The sequence below is a fragment of the Theobroma umbraticum genome, unplaced genomic scaffold (genome assembly GCF_002168275.2).
Source record: "Theobroma umbraticum cultivar Fairchild unplaced genomic scaffold, ASM216827v3 scaffold_228.0, whole genome shotgun sequence".
Lineage (NCBI taxonomy): Eukaryota > Viridiplantae > Streptophyta > Magnoliopsida > Malvales > Malvaceae > Theobroma > Theobroma umbraticum.
Genome location: NW_018397274.1, coordinates 2280725 through 2308115, shown reverse-complemented (window position 1 = coordinate 2308115; position 27391 = coordinate 2280725). Strand labels below are relative to the sequence as shown.

General features: G+C 33.4%; 3 protein-coding genes across 4 annotated transcripts; 2 read left to right on the top strand and 1 right to left on the bottom strand.

Annotated features, from left to right (window-relative positions):
• Nucleotides 1–576: 576 nt before the first annotated feature.
• LOC110427243 (uncharacterized) lies at nucleotides 577–1035 on the bottom strand. Its single transcript, XM_021442719.2, has one exon. The coding sequence runs from the start codon at nucleotides 958–960 to the stop codon at nucleotides 592–594; it is 369 nt and encodes a 122-aa protein (XP_021298394.1). The 5' UTR covers nucleotides 961–1035; the 3' UTR covers nucleotides 577–591.
• Nucleotides 1036–10365: 9330 nt separating this feature from the next.
• On the top strand, nucleotides 10366–20127 carry LOC110427207 (oligomeric golgi complex subunit-like protein). 2 transcript variants are annotated; one of them, XM_021442675.2, is made up of 12 exons: nucleotides 10366–11055; nucleotides 11144–11344; nucleotides 14231–14570; nucleotides 14915–15076; nucleotides 15201–15300; nucleotides 15392–15604; nucleotides 15684–15751; nucleotides 16278–16513; nucleotides 16658–16762; nucleotides 18215–18340; nucleotides 18426–18560; nucleotides 19780–20127. In XM_021442675.2, the coding sequence occupies exons 1-12, from the start codon at nucleotides 10597–10599 to the stop codon at nucleotides 19891–19893; spliced, it is 2259 nt and encodes a 752-aa protein (XP_021298350.1). In that variant the 5' UTR covers nucleotides 10366–10596; the 3' UTR covers nucleotides 19894–20127. The 2 variants fall into 2 exon arrangements, with proteins under 2 accessions (XP_021298350.1, XP_021298349.1); XM_021442674.2 differs by having other exon boundaries at nucleotides 10369–11055; nucleotides 15684–15792; nucleotides 16313–16513.
• Nucleotides 20128–21887: 1760 nt separating this feature from the next.
• On the top strand, nucleotides 21888–27187 carry GOS11 (golgi snare 11). The gene is made up of 5 exons (XM_021442788.2): nucleotides 21888–22226; nucleotides 24051–24290; nucleotides 24777–24944; nucleotides 26285–26398; nucleotides 26844–27187. The coding sequence occupies exons 1-5, from the start codon at nucleotides 22188–22190 to the stop codon at nucleotides 26955–26957; spliced, it is 675 nt and encodes a 224-aa protein (XP_021298463.1). The 5' UTR covers nucleotides 21888–22187; the 3' UTR covers nucleotides 26958–27187.
• Nucleotides 27188–27391: the final 204 nt, after the last annotated feature.

Genomic DNA, 27391 nt, shown 5'->3' with positions numbered 1-27391 from the left:
CAAATGCCGATATACACACAAGAAAGTTTTAAAAGGGCAATAACAAACATCATAGACAAAATTTGAAGTCTCACAACATTCAATCAAAGATGCATATAACTGGGAAAGAAAAATGGGAACTGAAACAGAGATTTAAAATTGTATTCGCCTCCATGGTAGACAAGAATGCGTTTTGGCCCTACATTGCAATGTGCTTTGATTTAATATTACTAATGTCAAAATCCAAAGCATTTGCTTTGCTTTCCCATCAACTAAACAAGCCAAATGAATTATCAACATACATTGACACACAAGTTCCCAACACCTTGGAACTCTCATCTTTATTTATCTACTTTCTCTTTTTATTCAATTCCTCGGCAACCAAACAACCCTGTGCTTTAACAAATGCACAACCCCTCGAACAAATTTAATCTCAAATGCCCAGTCAAAAATGCAGAAGATAAACGAAAAAACTCAAAATATTTCCTTACTGCTTTCTTTCCCTTCATTTCATCGGCAACCAAATGTTTCCTGTCCTCCAAGTAACTAGCCATGCGTTGAATCTACCAAAAAACAGTCAACCCATTTACCCAATTAACGGGAGATTCTCATTCAAACAGGCAAAACCCGTTGGGAGTGCCCCGAATCGGACCCGGATCGGAGCAGCTTCTTCCATAGAGAAAGCGCCATTGCAGCGACCAAAACGCCAAGGAGATCGGCGACGGCATCTCTGGAAGAGGCACCAGCAGAGGGGAATAATCCGAGCTGGTCAGCAGCCTCCTTGGCAGCCCCAGCGGCGAGGGAGAGGATGGATCCAACCCGAATAGAATGGCTACGGAGAAAGGAGTAGCGGGAGAGTGAAGCTAAAGTGGAGAAGAGGAATGTAAGAAAGAAGCAGAAGAGGAAATGGTAGAGTTTGTCGGGTGCCAACCATGGATCTTTGTCGTCGTCGTTGTTGCTGGTACTGCTTTCGTCTCCCATTCTGACCAAAAAGGTGCTTTGAGTCGAGCCAACGATAGTTTTTTGTTTGTCTGGTTGAGTTCATTGCGGGTTTAAGAGTCCAGTCTCCTTTTACGTAAAATATTTTTTGAAAATGTTTTAAGGGCTCATGTTTGTAAAATTATAAAATTTATTTTAAATATAAAATATTTTATGAATTAATAAAAAAATATTTATTGATACTGTAAAATGTGTTGCATCATTAACAGAGGTACGATATTTTCCAAGGAATAGAAAGATTGTTCTTATATATACTAAGTTTAATATAATAAGTTTAACGAATGCTACTATTTAATTTAAATAAATATTAAAAAGATTTTAAAATATTAATATTTAACTTTAAGCATTTTTAACTTAATATGTTAATATTTAAATTATTTGATATTATTAAAATTAAATAAATATTTTTAATGAAATCATTCAATACAATCAATATTTTTATTTATAAATTGAATAAATTTTACTAATAATTATAACAAAAAATATTTCAATGATCATCATAATTACTATTTATAAATATAGATTTTAGATGTTTTACGTAATTGATGCATATTGATATTTTTGAAAATTGGAGCTTACTGTCATTATAATGTGTGATTAAATGCTTTATAAAATATTATTATTGATTTTTTTCTTTTTCATTTACATTCTTAATTTTAATGTGAAAACCAAATGGTACCATTATTTTATAATTAACTTTTATTTATCATTTTGACACCAAAATAGCTCCCATAGTGATAATGAAAAATATTTTCCACAAGAGGATGCCAGCAATAGAAAATATTTTTAATAGTTTATTCAAACAACATAAAATATTAATTTTTCATATAAAATATTTTACAAAAATTTTTTTTGCTCTAGTAAGTTATTTTTCAATTATCAAATGGACTTTATGCTGGGTTTGATCAACAAGGAAATAAATTTAAAATTAATTTTTATATATTATCATCAATAAATTAAAATTTTAAATTATATTTTAAAAAATAACGATTTTTAGTAAGAATTACATATATTATAAAGAATTTATAAATAAAAACTAATATATATAATTAAAATTTAATATTAAAAATTATTACTTTTATTTGAACTCGAATTATTCGAATCCTAGTTAAACTTATAACAAGTAGTAGCTTTACTATTTGAACTCGATTATAAAGTACTCTAATCTTACTTAATCAAATCAATTAAAGCAAGATAATCGATTGCAAGATCCAAATTGACATCCCTAGTATATATTCTTCCTTTTTTCAATTCATTTTATTATAATAATCTTTATGGTATCTGTTGGGTATTATGTAGCGAAAATAAAAAATAAATTTAAATAAAATCGTATGTCGTCATTCATTGATCACTTTGGTGGTTTTAATTCAAACAAAATTAAAAAAGAGGAGTAATCAGAAAAATAAAATTACTTTTGCTAAGTGATGTGGCTATCACGATGATACCTCTTCCTTTTAACATTGCAAACACCACAAAGGGTGTAGAGAAACCAAGTCATTCAAATGCTAAACCTTCCATATTGCACATATGGTTGCATTTGAACCTTCACAAGGAGGCAGCTTTCTCAACTATGCCTTCGTGTTAGTAAGGTGGATAACCATTTGTCCTTTCCATATAATCACACTCTTCTTAACTAAATCACAAAGTTGGAAAAACTATTTTTTTCAAAATTTCTTAAGAGAAATTGTGACTAGGGTTTTCTTGTTAGTTTTTCCAGCAACTCGAAAACCTAACTTGTGTATTTTTCTTTTTCTTTCTTGTGAGGAGTAGCTAAAAAATAATACTTATATTTAGGTTAATTAATTTCTTAAATTGAAAATAAAATCTTAATATTATAACTCTTTATAATTTTGGCTTTACACTTAATTAAACCTTTTTAATTAAGTCATTGTAAATTAAAATCAAATTTAATTTACTTTATTTGTTTGTAATTAAGGCTTTAATATTATAACTGATTATTATATTTACCTTACGCTTAATTAAACTATTTTAATTAAATTTTTAGAGGTTAAAAACCCTAGTGTATGATTTAAGTCCAACTTAAATCATCACACTCCAAATTTAATTCATAATGCAACTTATTGTGTGTAACACATTAGATTCCTAAATATGTTGACAATGAAATTGAATTATAATCTTTATTAAATTAATTAATTAAACTCCATATGTCAAGATTGATATCTGTCAATTTATCATGGCCATCTAATTATTAAAAGAGTCAAAGCGTTCTTTAAAAATCTTTTAATATACAATTTATCAATGTAATTCATTCTTGTTAGGATAAGCCTTGCAGCCAATTAAGATTAGTTAAGGCTTGGTTCAAATCATGCAACAATATCATTCATATTGAATAATTAGAAGTTTTTTTTTCCATCAATAAGACATTAATTATAATAAGTTATAAGTTTGATTAAATGAAGTCCATGAGATTAATATGCTTTACAGGAAAACTGTAATGGGTTGCAATTATAACATCCTTACACATTAAAGTATGATCTCAAAATGTTCCTAATCAATGTATCATTGAAATTGAATATCAATGATGTTTAAAAACTGGTACATTCTATATTCCTTACTTTGGATGTAAGCAATTGATCTCATAGATTGAAGTGTATAGTTACTTGAAACTGGAATGTAAGTATTTGCCTAGGAGAGCAAGTTCATTGGACATGACCACTATGAGAAGTACATTTGGTAATATACTTTAGTATATATGCAACACTTCTCATACATCAATTGTGTAAATGCTCTTTAGACTTGAGACACATGGTTGTGTTATATGCAGAGTGTTATACTTTAATTTCATTCCTACGAGTGTTTAATCAAGGATGTCTAAATAGGATGCTTTTAGGTACAGTGTGAAACATATGAAGACAAATAAGTGATCAAGATAGGAATCATCATCTCAAGTGTTTTAGAGGACATATCTTATCAGTTTATGATTAACATTAGCTTATTGAAATCTTTTGCCAAGGCAACTTGGAGATTATGAAAAGGTTTTATAAATCTCCATAAAGCTAATGGTATAATTGCAGGAATGAATATGGAGGTCAATAAGAGTAGACATTGTATTAAGCTCTTATCATCTCTAAGATATATGATGAGGGAATGAATTGCACTAATAAATTGTACACTGAAATATTGTTAAAGAATCCTTTGACTCTTCTAACAATTGGGTGACTATGATGCATTACTAGATATCAATCTTGGTCTACAAAATTAATTATAAATTAATGGATTGAAGTTTATATTAATCAATTAAGTCATTAATCAATGTCATTGCCAATATGTTAGGAATTTAATGGATTACACACAATTATTGCACTTAAATTAAATTGATAGAATGATGATTTAAGTTAGACTTAAATCACATGCTAGGTAATTAATTTTTACAAACTTAATTAAAAAGAGTTTAATTAAGTTTTGGGCATCATATATAAATAGTTATAATTATAATGTTGAAATTGCAATAATATAAAGAAAATTATTTCAATTTAATTTTCATTGGGCTTAATTAAAATAGTTTAATTAAGTTTTAGGCCTATATTGTAAAGTGTTATAATTTGGAGGGCCTTATTGCAAAATTAAAGTTAATTTTAACCTAGCTATATAAATCACATTTAATGGCTATACAACTAGTTTGTACATCAAATCATCTTCAATGGCTACAAAGTTTCTCTAACTATAAAAATGACTTGCCTAACCCATTTAGAAAGAAATGAGAAAAAATAGAAAGATCATTTGATCAAGAATCAAATGAAATAAAGAAGAAGAGGAAAAAGAGAGAAAAACTAAGCTAAAGCAATTACTCATATTCTTCCAAAAGCTTGTGAGCTATGTTTGAGATTTCACTCCTTTGTGTTTTCACTCATATCTTTTGTAATAAGTTTTTAGCTCTACCGAAATCTTCCTCCATGTATTCACCTAGCCAAATCAACCTTCTAGAGGTATGTGAGCTTTAATGATGTAAAAGAGAAAAGGTTATGCTTCAACCTTTAAAAGGCAATGATGTAAAGGATTTGTCTAATCCTTGAAAAGGTTAAGGTTCTACCTGATCCTTGAAAAGACTAAAGCTTTGCTTGATCCTTTAAAAGGATGAGGTTATGTCTATTTTTTAAAAAGGCAGTGTGAGTTATGCTTGATCCTATGAAAAGGCAATGTAAGTATGCTTTATCCCATGAAAAGGCAATGTGAGGTTATGCTTGACCTTTTCAAAAAAGCAATATAAAAGTTATGCTTGATCTTTGAAAAGGTAGTGTTCATAGTGGATTGAAAGTTCTTTGGTGAACAAAGGGAAAGGATGTATGTGCCTATAAAAAGGGTCGAGCCTTTATAAGTGCTTTGTGTCTTTTTTCTCTTCTTTTTTCTCTTTAACTAGCATATTTGGTTTTGAATGAGTTTTTAGAGAGTCACTTAGAACTTTCTTCTTCATCTTTTTGAACTTGTGCTTCTTTTCTCTAATCTTCACTATCGCTTATTTGTTGATTTTGTCATGCAGTGAATAGATTTGAATATTTTAAGTTCAAAACTGTTTTTACTTAACTTATTCTTCAAATCACCTTTGATTTAATTTGAAATACTCATGTTTTCAACCTTGATTTGAAGAGTCTTGAAAATCAACACTTATTTTGTTTTATTCTTTGATTTACTCTTCAAGTTGCTTTATACTTTTTATTTATGCACTTTTCTTGCAAAGTTTTGAAAGTTTGTTTTCAACTCACTTGCTCATTTAGTTTTTAAATTGTTTTTGACATGTTTTAAAGAGAGAGCAAGTTTATGAATCTTCCTTCTTCTTGAGCTTGTGGTTTTGTCATGAAAAATGCTTTAGAAATTTGATTCAAGCTCACTTACTCTTCATCTTTATATTTGAGTACTTTTACTTCATTTTGAAGAGTATTGAAAATTTGTTTTTAGCTTATTTTCCTTGGTTTATTTTGAAATGAAAACGAATTTGGAAACTTGACATCGAGCTCAAGAGTTCAAGTTGCTAAAAAAATTTTAAATCCAATTCACCTTTCTTATTGGATATCTCTTCATTTTTATTGAGCTAACTAGATTAGCAATTTGCAGTTCCAAGACCATGCTATAAATAATTGCTATTGTTTTGTCAATAGGGAAATCTATGTTCTCAAAAGAGAAAATGTTTTTCAAATTCTATAAGAACCAACAAGTACTCCAAAAAATGACATCCCATCTAACGTTGGTATCAATCATATTAGTTTTCCCCAAGTTAGTCAAAAACCACTCTTAAACCTCAAGGTTAAAAAATTTACTATGCATCCTTACAGGTAATAGATGTAACCACGTCACATTAGCTGTAGGACAGTCTTGAAGCATATGAATGATGGTATTCTCTTTGACCCCACGTTACACACATAGAGAAGTATTAGTGAGATATCTACAACATCTTTTTGTATTCCTTAGAAGCTTGTTGTGAAGACATTGGTGAATAAACATCTAAATTCTTTCTAGCTTATCCCACTTCCATGCTAATTGCCACTTCCTTGAGCTAATACTCAAGTTTGAATTATCAGGGTTCTTTAAGAAATGGTAAGCTGAAGCCACTGTAAAATATCACGAAGATGGTAAAGCCAAATATGGTCTATCATGCTAATCATGTGTGGGAATAATGATTTCTTCGAGTAATGTAATTTCTTCGAGTAGAAGATAATTTGACAAGCTATCGAAGTCCCATTCACCATCTTTTAATACAATCCTTTTAACATGATAATGGTCTTTGAATGAATTACCTATCAACCTTGCTGCTTCGACAGGAAGATAGCCTCCCACCCATATGTCCATCCAAAACAAAGTTATGAGTCCATTCCTTATTGCCCATCAAACATTTTGTTTAAATATCACTTATAATTTGCAAATGGATGTCCAAAAAGAGAAAAAGCTTGTACTTTGTAGCTTATGAGGGCATGCAAAGCTCCCATAATTATAATTACTACGTACAAGTCGCACTCATAAAGTTTGTGGGTTTGAGACAACCTTCCAACAAGCTTTAAAGAGAAACACTTTGTTCATTAAAGGCAAATATCGAATGCCTAAGCCTCCCTCATCTTTTGATCTACAAACATCTATTCATTTCATCAAATGTATCATTTTGCTATTCATATCGCATCCCCAAAAGAATTGATGACAAAGGCCTTCAATTTTCTTGTGTATTGCAATATGTAATGTAACAGTTTGCATGGTATAGTATGGAATTGTACAAAGAACTAATTTAACAAGTGTAAGTCTACCTACAAAAGATAAAGCCAAATCTTTCCAAGAAGCCAATTTACTATGTATTTTTTCTTCCAAGTAGTTGAACATTTGTCTCCTTTTCTGTCCGTTAATTAATGGAACCCCCAGATATTTGCCCATATTTTTCATGAAAGTAAAACCGGATGCAACAATTAAGCTTGAGATAGTGCCATGATCAACATTTTTAGAGTAATAGAAAAATGATTTTTCAATGTTAACTTTCTCACTTGAACACATGCAAAAGTCCTCTGATACCCCCAAAATGATTTCTAGCTGAAAGATAGAAGTTTCTCCAAAACGAATTAAATCATCTATAAAAAAGAGGTAGATAAAAGCAACAACCCTCTTAAAGAGTTTAATGGGTTTCCATAAACCTTGTGCTATTGCATTTCTGATGTCATGCGAGTTCTCCATACATAAAACAAAGAGGTATGAAGATATAGGGTCCCCTTGATGAACACCTTAGGATGGCTTGAAGCTATTATAGAGATTACCATTCCACAAAATTTATGAACTACTACTTTGCCAGCTCTTGATTATAATATTAATTAGACAATCGAGTATTACATCCATAAGAGTATCATAAATAAACTCCCATCTTAATCGATCATAGGCTTTTTCAAGATTGATTTTTAACATCATCTATCTTGATTTGCCTTATTTCTTTCTAAAGGAATGCATTACTTTTTGTGCAATTATGATATTATTTGTAATTGGTTGTTCTGGGATAAAAATCAATTGAGTTTCTTCGATCAGACAAGCCATACATGGCTTCAAATGGTTTGTAATGACTTTCTTGGGGACGTTGAAGATAACTGGCAATAGGCTAATAGGCTTAACTTGAGAAATAAACTTCAGGATTTGGATCTAGGAATTAAAGAAATAATGGACTTGTAGAGATCATTACCTATTTCTACCCCATACAAAACTACACGAATGTAGTTCACAATATCATTGCCCACTGTATTCCGTTGTGATTAGAAGAACAAGGTTAGGAAACCATTAGCTCATGGTGCCTTAAGGGGTTTCATTTCAAATAATGCTAAATGTACCTCAATCTCATCCATGTTTTCATAATAGATCAATGATTGTTTGATCAAATTTAGAAATTGACCATGAATTGGTTAAACAAGAAGTGATCGATCATCCTTGGTATATAGTTTTTCAAAGAAACTCATGTCTTGAGCTTTTAAAATTGCTTAGTCATCACATCAAAAACCATTTGAAAAATGAAGTCAAAGGAGTTTTGATTTACATCTCCGAGTCGCTCTTAAGTGGAAGTACTGAGTGTTGCGATTCTCAAAGAAAATCCTTTAACTTCGTCCTTTCTATTGATATCTATAAAATCATTCATTAAAAAATGATATATATATATATATATATAAAGGACATAAAACAATGATATATCATGTTTGGATGTGCTTTTGAGCAATGACATGCTCATTGTGATTGATGACATAAATGTTTTGAACTTTCATCTAGTGTGTGTGATATTTGTACTTAGATCCTATCTGTATTATCTTCTAACTTCATAAAATTTTGTTTAAATATATTTTGACGTATAGTCGAAGCAATTATAAAAAAAAAGATAAAAAAATTTTATAGATAATTTTCAAAAAAAAAAATTATAGAAGCTTTTATGTTTATCATGGTTGTTTAATAAGCAAAATATAGCTTAAATCATACACCTTATAGGTTATGTGACTTATAATTATACTATTTATCAGTTAGCGAAAGATAAGCCTATAGTTGCTCTACCATTGATAATTTGCCATCGAGGTGCTGTTTGAGTGGAGCTTTAGCATTTATCAAGGATATTTTATGTTTAAGCTTAGGAATTCTTGCCTAGAATGGTTCAAAAAGCATGGTTCAAGGTGGATTAGGTCGAAAGAAACACATGAAAGGAAACAAAACTGGAAAAAGAAAAATGCTTGACAATTTAGGGAGCCACCGTGGTTTTTGGCAATCTTTGTTTAACACACTTCATGCCTTGTTTCACATACCATACATGCCTCACGCATCGACAACTCTTGTCTTAAGCAATAATTGCCCATGTACTATCTACTAACGTCTTTTGTCATTACAGTTTATTCAACACATTTGCTGCCACATGTCCTTGTAGCATCATTTGTAAGTCAACTATTTACGACGTGTTCCTTGAAGTTATCCATCTGTGATGTGTTTTGTCATGTCATCTTTCTGTAACATGTTTCGTCACTTGTCTATAATGTGTTTTGTCACATCATCTTATGTGTCTTGTTTTGCCACATCACCTTCTGTGTTGTGTTTCACTGTGTCACCCTTTATCACATGTTTTGCCATATGTTCTATTACATCATTTGTTAGCAATGTGTTTCACCGTGTCATCTGTTTGTGATCTGTTTTGTTTCATCACTTGCCATGTGTTCTGCCTCATAATATCCTCTATTTTGTGTTTCACTACATCATCTTTTGTATCATGTTTTGTCACGTCATCCTCTATGTCATGTTTTGCCACGTCTTTACCACATGCATTATGATGTCAACCTATGTGTTTTGTTTCATCATTTCACCTACCACGTCACCCTCTATGCAGTGTTTTGTAACATCACTAGGGCATGAAGCCATTAATTGATTTCAAGACTTAATTTATCTTAGTTTTCAAACTCAAGTTAACATTTACCATACCATCTTAAATTTGAGTGAAATGTAAAGATAATTATATAAATTATTTAGTTATAGTTAAAGTTAAACTATGAATAGAATTAATGTCATAAATATCCCATTCTCTTCTATAACATGTATAATTTAGATTTCTCTAAACATACACAATTTTTTATACTATAATATTTATTTTTATCATAACTTTGAGTTCAACAAATCAAAATTTTCTCTTCTATTAAAGATAAAAATTAAAGTAACCGGATCAAGAAACAAGACACCCGATTAGATGACACGTAATGATATCTCTAAATAGCAAATGTTCATTAAATAGAAATCCAACCACACGAAACAATAAAAACGATTTGTTATAGAAAAAGATAAAAAAATACCTTAATAAGTCAAACAACTTAGGCAAACAAAGTACTTGGAATGCCTTTAGGGCTCATCTCATAAAAATAAAATAAATTAGAAAAAAAATTAAGATAAAATGAGCAACATGTGAGTTATGTAGCAATATGTAACGGTTTGGTGCCTGGGCAATGTAACGATTTATGGCCACAACATCAGAAACCATCCCCCTCTTTGTATTTACTGTATATTCTCCCATGTACTAGACCACAATTTAATGCTTGTTTATGACCTAAAATAATTTTAAACCAATTTTGGGAGGAATTAAAACCCAAATCGAACCTCACCTGGCTTCGATCCCAATCAAAGGGAAAAATGCCGGATCAAATCTCATCTCCAGCCCCGAGATCGGCCACGGATCTCTTCTCCGACCCTCTCGACTCCCACCCGCTGTGGTTCAAGCCCTCTCTCTTCCTCTCCCCTAACTTCGACTCTGAATCCTACATTACCGAGCTCCGGTCCTTTGTCCCTTTCGACACCCTCCGATCTGAGCTCCGGGCCCATCTCTCTTCCCTCAACCATGAACTCATCGACCTCATCAACCGTGATTATGCCGACTTTGTCAATCTCTCCACCAAACTGGTCGACGTGGATTCCGCGGTGCTTCGCATGCGTGCTCCGCTTCTCGAGCTACGCGACAAGATCCAAGGCTTCAGGGGAGCTGTTGAGGGCTCACTCCTTGCTTTGAAGGATGGACTGAGCCAGCGAGCGGAGGCAACCTCCGCCAGGGAGGTGTTGGAGTTGTTGCTCGACACCTTTCATGTTGTTTCCAAGGTAATTTTGCCTTGTAGTGTAGTTGTTGATTCATTTCCATTTCCATGTTCATTCGAATTGATGTATAAATTAAAACTCCTTTTATAAGGTTGAAAAGCTTATAAAGGAGCTGCCTAGTGTGGCTTCAGATTGGTCGAATGGGGATGTCAATCCGGTGCAAAAGAAAAATGCTTCGAGCTTACAACATGTTGAGAATGGAACGACGAATCTCAGAGAGACTCAAAGCATGCTGCTTGAGAGAATTGCCAGTGAGATGAATCGCCTCAACTTTTATATTGCTCATGCACAGGTACCTCTCTTTCTTCCATCTAAATTTTATGCCGACCTTTGACCTGCAATTGATGCCATAGCCACTGATATATTATTGGTTAAATGCCTCCTTCATAAGTTTGGTTACTGATTACCTTACAATTATCTTCCATATCAAATTATGTAGTTTCAGTTTGGATTTGTTTTCTAAAATATATACAGAAGAAGAAAATTTCTTTATTTTTTTCTGGGAATTTATTAAGAAAATACTCTTTACCATTGATAAGAGCTCCCCTGGAAGGCTAGCTCTCCAAACAATTGACACATGTACTGCACATTCTATATGGCTAATAAACGAGCTAAATGATTTGCATCACGTCTCACAAAAGAATTAAACAATGACTACAATGAGAAGCTAAATCCTGAATATTCTCCAACACCACACCATGATTCCCACTGCACGAATCTATACTCTGTGCCTCATTAATAACCTGTATCGAGTTCCCCCTCCGTAATTATATTCTCATATCCCAACTCAGTTGCTAGTGCAATCCAAACAGCAACACATAAGACTAAGCCAACAATAGGAGCTCCACTGCTTTCTGTTGCAACAAACAAGCTAGGACAAAACCCTGAGAATCATAAATAACTTCTCCTATCCTATTCCTATCTCATTCTGCAATGGAAAAAATTGTTGCATTGGCATGCACTTTCACATAACTTTCGGGGGGAGAACACTACATGTATCTGATGAGAGTGCACATTTTGAAGCTCAGCCGAGACAAGCCTATGCACCTACAAAATCTTTTTGGCAGATATGTATCACTTTATTAGCTGTCCAACAGTTCCTTCGTGCAAACACATTTTTCTGTCAAACTAGAGCATCCATGCCACTATCCAAAATAAATCAAGATACTCAGTAGCTGCGTTTTTAGTGAACCACATCCAAAAATCATTCAAACTCAAAAACGGCATGAACTCATCATCAATATAAGGTAAAGCTAGACACGAAACCTGCCTTCTTGACCTGCATAAGAAAAGGACATGAAAACAGATTCATCTGCATCATCACAAACACAACAACCGAGTTCACTAGCAATCCCTTTATGAGCAAGAACTTGTGTAACTGGGACCACTTGCTTTAAAGCCCTCCATCCAAAATGCTTAACTTTATATGGTATCTGTCAATTCCATAAACACTCCTCATCAGAGGCCCTATGGACATGTTCTCACCATGCAATAGGTTCCTCACTTCATAATAGAGCGCACCATAAACAATTCTTTTGTTTTGCCTCACCAAACTAGCTTACGTGCTGGCCAATGATTTTTAATTGGTATGCTTGCTACCATTTTCATAGCTTCTGGTGAGAAGAGTTGATTGAGTTCCATTTTAATATTTTCCTTATCAGTCAGGCTAGCTACTCTTAAATGATACAACAAATCATTGTCTAATTGTTTTTCCTATCTCCAGGAGGCTTATTCAACCACTTATCTCGCCAAACAGCAATCTAGTTTCCATTCCCCCCCCTCCACCCCTTCCCTTCCATCACCATATCCATTGTTATCATAATAATTTTTCAGGTATATGAAGCATTGCTTCCTAAAATGACATAAAGAAGAGCAAAATTCGAGAGTATTTCACCTTTAAAACTCATGCACAAATTGAATCACTTCACCTAAATAAGATCCCAACCCCGTTTAACTAGTTAAGCTAGAGTAAATGCTTCACAATCTCTAAACACAAACCTCCTTCCCCTTTAGAGTGGCATAACTTATCCCAACTAACCCAATACAGTGTCCTTTTCTCGGAACTATCACCCCATTAGAACTTAGCAAGCATTATTTTGATATCATTGATAATGTATCGAAAGCAGCTCATACAATCTTTAGGAATTGCTTGAGCTACTGACTGCAATAAAACCTCCTTCCCAGACTTGGGAAGCAATTTGCCTTTCCACCCTCTTAAAAGGACTTGAAATCCTATCTTTTATCCAATCTAAAACTGAACCCCCGATACCAATTGTTAGAAAATGTTGTATGCATATCAAGAGTATTCATAAAGCTGTCATTGTACAATTGCGAGGTATTTGGTACTAAAAAACAAAGCTGACTTCTCCATTTTTATTTTTGGCTTGGAACCTTATCGTATCTTCGAAGAAATTTTAACAAAGCATGAGTTTTACTGTGGCTCTAAAAATAAATGCGTAAGCTTGGACTTCGTCTATGGACCGGGACTCCCCTTTTTTATACCTTGTCACCCTGCATGCTGCAACAAAGAGGTGCACAAAGTACGAATAAATAAGGTGACAAAGGATCACCCTGTTGTACACCTCTCAATGGTGTTATGAGACCACATGATTGGCATTGACCAGTACAGAATATCTAACGGAAGAAATACACTTCGTCACCCTATCAATCCATATTTCAGGAGAGCCCAACACCCTCCTCACCAGCCTTTTCGGATTCTTATATTTAGAATTTTTTGCACTATATTAGTATGTTTAATTGCATCATCAAAATTACCTTTATTAAAAAAATCCAAAACAACTTTGGTAACACCACCACCACCAACTTGCCAATATTTTTGGTAAAACATTGCATTCATACCATCAGAACTTGGCAATTTAGGACGCATTTGTATGAGAGCTGTATGAACCTCTTCAGCTATAAACCTTCAAAGTCTCATAAGCATTATAGATATGTACCTCGTATCAGCTATAAACATTGCATTTATATCAAAGTATGGTGATTTAGAAGAATAGTGAACAATCAGGGTAATTTTGCTTGTTGGATAGACAGTAATATTTGTTTCATAAGCATTATAGATATGTACCTGGGAATGATGTGAACAACCACCAAGCTAAAAGCTTTTTCTTTGGAAGTAGAAACTCATGCACTATCTGTTTACTATATCATGCAAGTGCAGAACCTTCCTTTTGTTCAGAACATGGAAAAGAGGATTCGAAGTGCTAGCCTATTGTTAGATGCAAGCTTGGGACACTGTTTTGTAGATGGGCTGGAACACAGGGATGCAAATGCAATTTATAATTGCTTACGTGCTTATGCAGCTGTTGATAGCACCAGCAATGCAGAAGAAATTTTTCGGACAACCATCATGGCTCCATTGATACAAAAAGTAATTCCACAAGGGTCATCTGGAGGAGTGGTTAGTGGGGCATCTGGGGATGAACTTGAGAATGATTATCAACAAATCAAAAAATATGTGGAGAACGACTGTAAATTGTTACTGGAAATTTCTTCTGCAGGTACATATCTATGCCTTTTTGCCCCATTGAAGTCCTAACAATTCTGTGACTTCATGTTCTTGTTCATTGGGTCCTTAGTACTAAGTTACATCGGATTTGGTGTTTCAAATTGGTGTGAGTCCTGACAAAGGGTATGCTGTAGTTAGACAATTTTTTATGAACTTAGGATATAAACATCATAGTTGTAAAAATCTAATATGTCCAATCGGTGCCAGAAATGGGTACATTAGGGTAGTGAGGAATTTGTGTAAAATGATTTCAGTCTTCTTATAGCCTTTGCATGTCAAACTTCAGATCCGCTACATATCAAGGCTGATAAAATTTTATGATGTTGTTTTGTTCAGAAAATTCAGGTTTACATGTATTTGACTTCTTGGCAAATTCGATTCTGAAAGAGGTTCTTGCGGCCATTCAAAAGGGAAAACCAGGTGCTTTTTCTCCAGGAAGACCTAAAGAATTCCTTAAAAACTACAAATCAAGCCTAGATTTCTTGGCTTATCTTGAAGGTAGTGATCTGACCTTCACTTCGCATCTCAGATTACAAACTTTGTGAAGGCTATTTTGATAAAGAATTAAAATGTCAGAACTATAGTCCATCTTATTATATATAAAAGAAATTTTGGTTGTCAGGCTATTGCCCATCAAGAGCTGTTGTTGCCAACTTTCGAGCAGAACCTGTTTATGTTGAGTTCATGAAGCAGTGGAAAGTTGGTGTTTATTTTTCTTTAAGGTATTTAATGGAATTATTAGATGTTTAATTTGCTAATACAATTGTTGCATTATTATTTAGATATGAACTGCGCTTATCTTCAACCACTCAGGTTTCAAGAAATAGCGGGTGCTCTGGATTCAGCACTTACAGCATCCAGTCTTGTTCTTGTCCAGAATTATCAGTCTGATGAAAATTCTCAGAACTTGACACTTAAACAAAGTGTTACGCTTTTGGAGAGCTTGAGATCCTGCTGGAGTGAAGAAGTTCTTGTCCTTTCTTGCTCTGACAAGTTTCTTCGCTTGTCCTTGCAGCTGCTGTCAAGGTCATCCCTTGAATCAGATAGTTTTGGGTAGTCTAGAATTGCTGAATAACATCATTTGACAGTATTTTATGCATGACAGATACTCAAATTGGTTGGCATCTGGATTGGCTGCTCGGAAGAAGGGTAGTGCTGGTGCCAACCCTGGATGTGAGTGGGCTCTTTCAGCTGCTCCAGATGATTTTGTTTATGTACGCACATGTCTTTATTTCACTATATTTTCAAATGTTAATAAATGGTGTACTTCTGTTTGACTTTTGAAACTTAAACTTTAGAGAATTGGAGGAAGAACTAATAACTACTTTTGTTTGAATATCTAAATGGGTGATTAAATAGATAAATAATTAGTTCTCCACTTATCTACTTGATTCTTTTCCATGGAAAGATTTAAGGGAGAAATTGAAAATGGTAATTTTACTTTCTTAAACATTTGAAATATATTTCTATATTTGATTTTTAAAATGATAATAAAATATTGTAGTTGTACAATTGCTTCTGATCTCATCATTGTCAGTCCCCCTAATTAGATCTGCTGAATTTATAGGATTTTAAGCATTGTATTATTATTTCGTTTTTTTTTTCTACATTTTCCTTGCAAGCCGCTTTTAGTTCCCGACATCAAGCATTACATTATTATGTCTTCTAATATCGTAGACCATAATTATCATTGATGCAGACTTTTTGAGCAGCATAATGCACTTGTGCTTGCAGATCATTCATGACATAAATTGTCTGGCCAAGGAGATTTCTGGTGCTTACCTCGATCATGTACTTCAAGTTCTGTCTTCATGTTCCACTGAAGTTCTTGATCTAGTAAAACAGAGCATTTTGCACTCTGGAAAATCATTGGATGATTTATTACCCTTAGTTATCAACACAATTATGGAGGCTTTGGTTCATAAGTCTGTTGAGGTAAGCATTCCCATGTTAGTGTATATCTTATTTGCATCATTCTTTAAGTATGAAACCACTGCAAGTTTGATAATTTTTCCTGTAAATTGGCTGCCTGCATTCTCTAAACTTTTTGTTCATTCTCGTTTGTCTTGAATTTCAAAGGACTTGAGACAGTTGAAGGGGATAACTGCAACTTACAGGATGACAAATAAACCTCTTCCTGTCAGGCATTCACCCTACGTGGCAGGGGTATTGCGCCCATTGAAGGTATGCAATTTTTTTCGTTTATAGCTATGTCACTACTACTCAAGCATCGTTACTTCATGTCCTATGCTTTAGGATCGAACTTTTTCTTTCATAATTTTAATTTTTATGGCCAATTAGTACTCACTTTGTCTGTGCTTGATGTATGAATGTTAATTTTGGATGAAAAGCAAATCAGGTTTTATCTACTTCTCACTGTTTCCCTGGTTGATGGAAATCTATTAATGTGGGAGGTCATACTATTGTGACTTAGGCCATTTTTTTTCATTTATACTTCCATTTTAATACTTTTTTACTGGATTATTATGGAAACTTCTATCTTTAGGGCTTTCTGCAGTATGCTCAGACATGTCTTGGTTTTGATTGACCATCAAATCTGGTAATGAGCTATGTTACTTGGAGAGAGAGAGAGAGAGAGAGATGGTAGATTGGTGGGTGTAGTGTTGTCAAAGGCACAAGGTGCACTCCAGGGGTACTCCAGGGGTTAGGACCCTTACCTCACCTGAGGCACAAGGTGCACAAGAGGCGCTTGCACAAGTGAAGTAAGGTGCTAATTTCTAGAAGATAATTAATATATACAGGACAAAGAAAGGTCTATGTGTTATGTCTAATAAGCTTGAAACATATGATTTTGCTGATAACAATTAAAGAGTTTACTCCATTACACTGCCTAGTGTACTTCAAAGATCGAGAATTATCATAATTAATGTCATCAACAAAGTAATAAGTATCCTTAACTTCCATTTCAACAAAAAAGTTGCACATCAATTATACTATTTAATTTTTTATTCCTGTAAATAGGGCAGAAACTGTGCTCTTTTGAATATTGAAAGAATAGCTGATAAAAGAAATTGAAAACTAAGAAAACCAAGGGACTCTTGTTCTGTGCCTTTTGCCTTGAAAAAACTTCGCTAAGGCACTAAAGGTGTGTGCTTGATTAAAGGTGCCTTGCCTCAAGGGGTGGAAGGCCCTTTGCTTGATTTGCGCTGTGCCTTAGCACCTAGGCATGCTCCTTGACAACTCTGGGTGGTTGCGAGTGAGAGAGAAAGAGGGAGAGAGGCGTCGCATTAACACTTGAAAATTAGGATTACAAAAATGGATTGATCAGTGATAATGGGTTGGGGTCCTTGGACTAGATTGGCTCTAATTAGGCTTTTAAGGGTTTTCAGCGCCCATCTTCAAAACTTAGAAAGCTTAAATACTTGAAGGACTCATTTACAAATCCAGAGAATAAATGCCCATTAGGATTGTCTTTCGCTCTCTCTTTCTCACTCTTAAAATTAAAAATTCATTCCAGTTGCAGCCCTTGCATAATTAACAATCTAAAATAATTTTTATCCTCTTTTTCCATCTGTGGAGAATGTGTATTCTATCTGTAGGGTTTGTTATGGACCACCCACATAGGCAATTGTGGAATTTACTTGTGATCTTTAACAGCAATTTCCATGCTTTCAGACTTTCCTGGATGGTGAACGAGCTACAACATATTTGACAAATGATGCTAGGAATGATCTACTGTTAGGCGCTGCAACAGAGATAACTGGTCGCTATTATGAGCTAGCTGCTGACCTTGTCAGTGTGGTCAGTATAACAAACAAAGTTTTTTTCCTAGTTTTTCTTGGAGTTAAAGATGCTTTCAATAAAACCTCTTGATTATCATGTGCAGGCTAGGAAAACAGAGTCTTCACTTCAAAGAATAAGGCAGGGTGCACAAAGACGAGCTGGGGCAAGCTCAGATGTCTCAGATCATAATGTTTCTGACACTGACAAAATTTGCATGCAGTTATTTCTGGATATTCAGGTGAGCATCCCATACTTAGAAATGGCAATGAGGTGGCTGCATACTGCCTATGCCCAACCTTGACTTTCAAACACTCTCCATCCACACCGAGGTCCTGGTGTGGGAACATCTTATCCCCATCAACAGGGTCTTGTTATAGATTTTCACCATTTTTTTTTTTTTGACATTTCTGTGAAAATCATCAAATGCACTTAGAGCTTAACTTTTCCTATCAAATAAACCAAATAAAATAAACAATAACTTGACATAGTTATAGAAACAAATAAAAGGAATAAATATACATAATCTTCAATACATGCATGGTGAAAGTAAATTTTGTTTAAAGTTACCTAATGGAATAATTGTTGTAAATTTCCTTTTTTTTTTTTTCATAGTCAACTGATTAATGAAACTTGCCCTCATAATCTGGCAATGGATTCAAACTTGATCAACAATATATAAATCCTATTTGAATCTAAACAAGGTCTTGCACAAATTTGATCAAAAGAACAAAAGAAATCTACAAAAGCTGCTATGACAGAATTGAGTCTATTACCAGTTTTAATTTCACCAAAAAGAAGGGGTTACTACATCCTAGCTGATTGCAACATTTAGAAGCTGATGTACCTGCTGCAGTATGAAAGCAAAGAATTAATGTTTTCTTACTGGGTGGAAACTTGAGCTTTCTGGAGAGGTTGGCTGAATGGAAAGAGATCGAAACATGGAGACGAGGGGAAAATTAGGATTTAAGAAAATGTGAGTTGGGAAAGATTACGGATAGCATTCAGAGATATAGATATCAGAGAACATAAAATTATCCTAGGGGAGGAATAGCTGAAAGGTGTCAGACAGTCATAGTGAGAAAATATAAAAAAATAAATGGGAAAGTCATGGTTTAGTAAAGAAATACCAACTTATTAGCAGTATTGCAATATATATTGAAAATTAATGAAATACATATACACATTCACTTATGTGCATGTCTATCTGTATATGGATATCGGGTATTGCTGGGACTTGGAAGGGGGATTAGGCTCCCCATCCTTATAGCCAAGCTCTGATTGAGGATCAAATTTGATCCTCAGCCCTGCCTCCAACCATGAACCTTTCGGAAAACATTGTGGGTCCCTGTAGGGTACTGAAAAAATTGCCATCTGTATCACATCCTTCTATTGATGTTTAGTGTGTCTCTCTCTCTATCTCAGAGTGTCTTATTCAGTCCATTTTACATCTTTGCCAGGAGTATGGCCGCAACCTTGCTGCCTTGGGAGTAGACGCAGCTAATATCACTGCTTACCGGTCCTTGTGGCAGTGTGTAGCACCTGCTGATAGGCAGAGTGTGATCAATTTTTAAGATGAGCATCTAGTTGCTGTTTCTTTTACATGGTAAAGCATTTTACTATATATTTAAGTTGATCTTATTGTGATTTTCCATTTTGTAAAATTTTTTTAAAGAAAATGCAAGCCTTTGTTCTGCGTCTATAGATGTTGATTTTTCCTTTACATTAAGTTGAAAATTTTGTATAGAGAACTTCTCAGAGAATCTCACAGTATTGATTATTCTATCAGCTTAGAACCAAGTTGTTTACTTTTTTTTTTTTATTATTATTTGTTTTCCCTTCTTGGAAGGGGTTCTTGGCAAAGTTGGTATCAAGAGTTATGCTATTTGCTAGATGACTGACCTGAAATAGATATACATTCAAAAACAATAGTAAGGAGAAATCATACTGCTTGATGAGACTTAGTAAATCATACAGGTAAAATTGGAATAGCAGTGGACAAAGCATAGGCTTAATATAATTCATGTTTCATATTTTACCTTGGTGTCGAATTTTTAATTGGAATTTGTATTCTTTACCTTCTTTACCTATACAAGAAGGTACAAGTGATATCAGAACTTACTCAACTTTTTAAGATTCGTATGAAAAATATCAGAATCGAGGTAGATTCTCTCCTCTATGAATGAAAAAGTGTCCATGCAACGGAAACATTGAATAATTGAGTAGAGTACATTGAATGATTGAGGAAGATAGAGTATCACAAGTATCACATTAGTCTTAGATTTTAATTAAATGTTTTCCTGTACTTGATAGATATATTTTTTAAGTTACATGGATATTTGATAAAACAGTTTGATTGATCTTTTAGCTTAAAATATTTGTTTTAATAAATAAAAGAATATTCATTGTTTTTACTTTCAATATTGGTTAAGGTTAAATTCCTTAAAATCTCAAGCCTTTTTAACTTAATGGACTTGTAAACTTTTAACCATGGTTGTGAATCTTTTAAAGGCTAATAGTTTTAATTAAGTTTAACAACTCGTAAGTTTGTACAAATTTAGCACTTCAAGCCTAACAAATTAAAAAGTTCGATCAAGATATAGGTTTAGATTCTCAATATTAGCAACCTATAAATTTGGGTATAACTTTTTTTGTAAAAAAAAAAAAAACAAATTTGGGTATAACTCATTTATGAATATTTTCTTAATCTTAAGCTTGGCTTGGTTGAGTAATACGTGATAATCCTACCCAGTGTGAGGAGCTATATTCCTAGTTAGCTTGTTGATGATTTCCTAAATTGTAACTATATTAATTATTTATATTTATATGTAATTAGTATTCAAACATATATTAAATTAAGTATTTAGGGGTAATTTACGTGACAATTAATAGTACTCTAACATAAAAGGACATGAATAAATAAAATGTTTAATTAATAAAAAAAAATATCTTAATTCATTATATTTCTAAATTGCTATTTTGAATAGGGTTTTCAATGGATTTGATCACATTCCGATGTTACTTTAAAACTTAGATTGGACTTAATTTATATATTTAAATTGTGTTTATTATTTAAATGATTTAAATATTTTTAAATTAGTATTGAATAAAAAATAAATATTTATTAATATACATATGCAAGGAAGGTAATAAAAAAAAGACAAGTAATATAATTATTATAGATAGGTCTCATTTTGAAATTTTTTTGTTGATAATGTATCTTTGTTTATGATTATAATGAAAGTAATTTACTTGATTTAAAATTCTTTGTTCATTATATCTTTATATTGCAGGGCTATATTAAGTTAAGCAAATTAAAAATTAATTTCAAATATAATAAAAAAAATTAATTATGATGATTAAGAAATTATTGAATAATATTTATTATCATTCCATACATCTAAAATCCAAAAAAATTTGTCAATCTTATATTCAAAAGTTAATTTAAAATATAATAAAATTTGTAAATTATGACAAAAGGGAAATTAAGTGAATGGTAGTGATGTTAGAAAGGTATAACTATAAAAAGGATTCTAGGAAAAGTTGAAAGAGAAAACGGCAAATGATTACTGCCGGCTGTTAAGGTTCATTGGTGGTTACGCAACCGGCTCCAAATTGCCGTTGGGAGCGGACTACCTGTCCCCGTCTCCAAACTACCGTCGATTAAAATCCCACCCCCCTTTAAAACGAAACGTTTTAATCGTTCTTTCTTTTATTGGTACTATCCAACAAAAATAGTTGCAATATTTTACTATTAAGTAAATACACAAAATATAAAAAAACACCCAAAAAATCAAACAATCGAACGAAGAACAAGAGAAGAAGAAGAAGAAGAAGAATCTGTTGGACGATCGATCTGAGATTACCGATGGACGTGCCTAGCTCATGGGATGCGTTACGAAAACAGGTTTGCCGATTTTCGTTTTTCCTTTTTTTTTTAACCGTAGTTTTTGTTTAATTCTGTTTGGTTAACGAGAAAAACTGAGAAAATTTCGGAGGAAAAGAACTAAGATTGTATAATTCTATGAGATTGGATTGAGTTCTATTGGAATCATTCAGGAAGTTTTGGTTCTTCTTTCGGATTCTGTTTGTGGTTTGTTAGAAATATGTAAGAAACGAAATGATAATTGTCGGTGACCTAAGCGTTTAACTTTTCTTTAATTTTTTTTTTCGAATACTTGAGTTTTCTGATTCGAATCTGTTGAATTGAAATCGAAATCTGGATTCTCTAGCTACCGACGCTGATTTTTTTTTAAATTTTTTTTGGTAATTATATCGAAAAACTAATAGAGATTATGGATTTATTGCTCTTAGCAAAAAATGGAAAATTTTCAGTTCATTCCAATCAGTTGGATCTGTTAGCGCAGTTTCTAATTAGATCGTTTACAAAGATTTAGAGTTTTCCTTAACCTTGATGTTGTTATTGTTTATTTATTTATTTATTTTGAGATGTTGAGCTTGTGGTTATTATGGTGGTTTGTTTGTCTTTTATTTGCTTATCTCTTTTACTAAATGGTCCAGTCTGTGGTGCAAGTGCAACTTGGTTTCATCTCTTTTGTACCTTACAAGGAGACAATGGTCTTTTTTGGAACTTATGTTTTCTCCATGAATGGTGGTTTATCTGTGAGGAGGAAACGCCAGAAATTTCTTGTAGCCATTGTTCAAGATAAATGCTGTACAACTTTGTAAAATTACTCTTTTTATTTTTCTGGTTTTCTGTTGAGTGGTTGAAACGAAAGCCAATTTAACCGTGTGCGAATGTACCTGTGAACAACCACAATTGGGATATCCTAGTGACCCGGTAGATGACAGTGACGGCAGATAAGAGTTAGTAGTTATCTACCTGGAACTAGATAAATGGAATATCTTTGGCTAAATACTATACTTCACTTTGGATTTCCATTTCGAATTTTGCAGATGGAGGCAAAGGCTAGGTCAAGTATTAGTAGATTCCTAGTTTGCAAAATGCAAACTTCATATATTTCTTTAAGAATTTGACCCCATCCTAAAACTTAAAGGAAACATACAAATAGCTGTAGTTCTCCGTCAAACTTCTGAAGCAATTTAGAATGAACCTGCTTGAGTGGTTGTTCCACATAGAATGGCTTATCTGCCTAATTGGTTGAGGCATAAGGGCTTCTTGTGAATAGGCTTTCGTTTTACTTTCATATAGGAGAAAATGGACTTTAGTATTTCATTCCTGCATTATCTAATTTTCTGCGAGGCTGTGTAATTTATAAGATTTAGTTGCCATGTCTAGTATGAATACATTGCTGTTATACTGCTGAAAAGCTTAAATAACTAGTTCAACATTACGCTGAATGGTGTTTAATATGCATTGCTTTAATAATCATTTTACGCTTAACATTGGAAGAATATAATCTTTATACCTTGGTCATCAATATCAAACTTTGGGAAAAAAGGTGCTTAAGAAAAATAGAGTTGGAAGCTCTTTTTGTAGTGTTTCTGTCAACCTTTTCAAACTCTTTCTCATTAAATCCCACTTTTCATTTAAACTTTCAAATTCTAGTTGCAAGTAATTTGGTATGCCATAAATGTAAGACATCAGGATTATGCCATTGAGACTACCTTTTTTGGCAGTAAGAACTTTTTTCTTTACCCAAAAAAACATTAAATTTATCCTGAAATGGTCAACAGATGATTCTGTTAGTTGTTCTGGCTACAAATATCTATTCTTGTAATGAATCTCTTTGTTTCACTATTATTTCAGGCAAGGAAACTTGAAGCTCAGTTGGATGAGCAGATGAATTCATATCGTAAGTTGGTCTCCACTAAGGTTTCAACAAAGGTTGACTCAGAAGAGAATGATCTTGAATCTGGTATAGACCGACTACTAAAACAGCTCCAACAAGTAAATATGCAAATGCAAGACTGGGTATCATCTGGTGGATCTGAAATGGTTTCTCATACCTTGACTCGGCATCAGGAAATTCTTCAAGATCTCACTCAGGTACTGTGGTTTCTAAATTATTGTTTGTTTATCTTTCTCCACCAACAATCTTCTTCCTTTCTTATCCTTTTTTCTGTTTTTGGTCTTTGTTATACCTGTAATACTAGTTTTTCACCCTTGTTTCTCCTCTCTTTGATTTAAAGCAAAAACAACAGTGGCTTCGTGGCTCCCTTTTTGTTTGAAAAGTAACAATAAAGCAACAAATGATTAAGAGCCTTTATAATGAATTCATATGCCTATATCTCGTTATCATGGAGATATCCAAAGTATACGTTGTTTCTACTACCCCTTTTTTTTACCCAGCATATTAGTTTTAGTTTTATTGAAATCTTCATGATTCTGTAGGCAGTTGCAGGCTTGCAGCTTTCCTTATACACCTCCTTTTCGCCCCTCCATGGAATATATTTGCTATAAAATTTTTAACATGATTTACTGAGAGTGGACCAATCAGGAACTAACTTGATCTTCGACCTGATTGAAGTGCAGGAGTTCTATCGTCTCCGCTCTAGTCTTAGAGCTAAGCAAGAACATGCTTCACTCCTCGAGGATTTTAGGGAGTTCGATCGGACTAGATTAGACTTGGAAGAAGGTGTTGGTTCCACAGAACAGGCTCTACTTAAGGAGCATGCAGCCATTAGCCGGGGTACAGGACAGGTATGTAAGGTTAATAGTGGTTGACAATGTATAGTAATGTAAGTATGATGGTATTACTCAATCCCTTTTATGTAAATGCCTTAATTTCAGTTGTTGGGAACTTAGAGTTAATGATTAGTTAATTAATAATGAGATTGAGTGAAGAATGGAGCAAATAAATTAAAAGAACTCTCAATCACATTATGGATTTTATAGTGGGTGTTTAATGTGGTATGGATTTCCCATCATCTTCTCATTTGTTATAGCCATTCATTCCTTTCACTTCATTTTGGTAGTTAAGGTCTAAAAAGAACAGTCTAGAGCTGGTTGCAGGTCTGAAACAGTGCTGGCAACTTATAGAATAGGAATGAAGAAGATGGAATGTCTACTGGATTGGATTTCCTTAAATATCATGGTTAAGTTGATCGTAGACACTCTGACAAAAGTTTCTCAAATCTTTGAGAATTTGATATTTGCTAGTATTTATTGTTTCCAATTTTGGATGTGTAATCACATTTAATTACTTAGTGGATTTCATGTTAAAAGCTGAATGACATATATTAATTAACGACTTACTGAATACTTGACTATTCTTGGCCAAGAATATTAAAAGTTGCTGATCTACCTTGACTCTTGAAAACTAATGAAAGTACAGGTGCTGGAATAAACTTGTTCACTTACTAACATAGAGAAGGTAAAATCATAACTTGGTATTGCCTAATTAAGACTAATTAGGCTTTAAATTTAACGAGGTCCTAATTTTTTTATTGTCAGACTAATATTTGGTTTTGAGAAGCAATTAGGCACATTCAAGTGGCCTTCACTTGTTTGCACAATAATGATAAAAACTCTTTTGCTATGTGTTTCTAGGCCAACTGTTTCTCTTTTGTGTGTTTCAAAGTTATTTTTTGATTTGTTTCTGCGAGATGTATGAATTGTTCCTACCATCTTGGTTGATTTCAAGATTGATATATAATTTACTAGTGATGTCCTTGACTTGTTGTAAAGAAACATTTGAGGATGGTGGCAGTCTTGGAGTGTTTTTATTATTTCTGGGTCCAACAGTATTGGAATGTATGCTTCTACCAAAAGCAGCTTGATCAAACTTCATTGTTGTTGGTAATTGTCCTCTGTCGTAAAAGGAAAACCTTAATTATTGTTGGGATACCAAATAATTTGCAGAACCTCATATGCTAGAATGCACTTTTTGTTAAACTGATTTTCTCTCGTGTGAAATATGTTCTTAAGCAGCTATTTTTAGGATAGTTTCTCTGTATAATCAGATGATTTTGGATCTCGCTTAAACTTTAATTTTCAGCTATTGCTCTTTGTTCTTATGAAGCTGTATTCTGGTTTTGCAGATGGATAGTGTGATTTCACAGGCGCAAGCAACTCTTGGTGCACTTGTCCTTCAACGTTCAACTTTTGGGGGGGTTAATTCAAAGCTAAGCAATGTCGGCAGCCGCCTTCCAACGGTATGAATACTTGTTAATCTTGTTAGTTATGTTTCAACTTGCAGACATTTATTGCATAATCCTATGATTTAGTTGTCCCACATACTATTCCTCTATGATTTGCACAGCATATGAACTTTGAAGAAGAGTGAGGTGGCTGAGAAAATAGACTAGTTAATGAAAGAATGGAACCTGTGTAAGAAATTGTCATAACTCATAAATGCTATCATATAGTACTAGTTTTGCACCTTTGAGATATTTAGTTTGCCCTGGCATAAATAGCCAGACCGAATCTATTGTGAACTAAGATATATCATTTTGAGGACAGCATAAAACTGAATGGAGAACTTTTTTGGTCATCATAGAGAAATTTACCCCACAGCTTGTATTGACATCTCTATCTGCTGGTTTTAAACCGTTTCCAGAAATTTTGACCAATGCGCTATCATGTTGTAATAATGCACAGATAAATCATATTCTGTCAGCAATAAAGAGGAAAAAGTCTATGGATACCATCATTCTTTCCCTTGTTGCATCTGTATGCACATTTCTTATCTTCATCTATTGGTTGAGCAAGTGAGGATGTATATTGTGTCGGTGGCCAATGATTGTGGTGAAACAGGCTTGAGTCCTTAGATTTGATGCTCTGTATGGAGCTAAAGAAGGGGGTTTTGTTATGTTTTGTTGTAACTTGATGGTGACATCTCAAGTGGGTTATAATTACCTTCATTTTGTGTAGCAACTATGGTTTCCCAGTAAAGGTAAAGTTCAACATTAAGGTATATGTAATATATATTTTATTTTTGGGTATCGTCCATCTAAAACCAGTAAGCTGCAAATAAAAGATTGATTCATTGCTTCTGTACTTGGTCTAAAGTGGGCTCTAATCAATCAATCAATCAATCAATCACAAAAAATAGCTAGAATTGGAAGACATGGGTAAAAGGATGGTGTTCCTGCTTCATGAGTCAGCTGTCCGAGCCCCGACCTCTCAAACAAAGTTTACCTGTGGCA

Excerpts from the sequence above, each read along its gene's own strand:
- LOC110427243 (XM_021442719.2), bottom strand. The coding sequence starts at position 960 with ATGGGAGACGAAAGCAGTACCAGCAACAACGACGACGACAAAGATCCA.
- LOC110427207 (XM_021442674.2), top strand. The coding sequence starts at position 10,597 with ATGCCGGATCAAATCTCATCTCCAGCCCCGAGATCGGCCACGGATCTC. Across the intron at positions 11,345-14,230 it reads TTTATATTGCTCATGCACAG|AACCTTCCTTTTGTTCAGAA; the intron begins GTACCTCTCTTT and ends ATGCAAGTGCAG. Across the intron at positions 14,571-14,914 it reads ACTGGAAATTTCTTCTGCAG|AAAATTCAGGTTTACATGTA; the intron begins GTACATATCTAT and ends TGTTTTGTTCAG.
- GOS11 (XM_021442788.2), top strand. The coding sequence starts at position 22,188 with ATGGACGTGCCTAGCTCATGGGATGCGTTACGAAAACAG. Across the intron at positions 24,291-24,776 it reads TTCTTCAAGATCTCACTCAG|GAGTTCTATCGTCTCCGCTC; the intron begins GTACTGTGGTTT and ends ATTGAAGTGCAG. Across the intron at positions 26,399-26,843 it reads TCGGCAGCCGCCTTCCAACG|ATAAATCATATTCTGTCAGC; the intron begins GTATGAATACTT and ends AATAATGCACAG.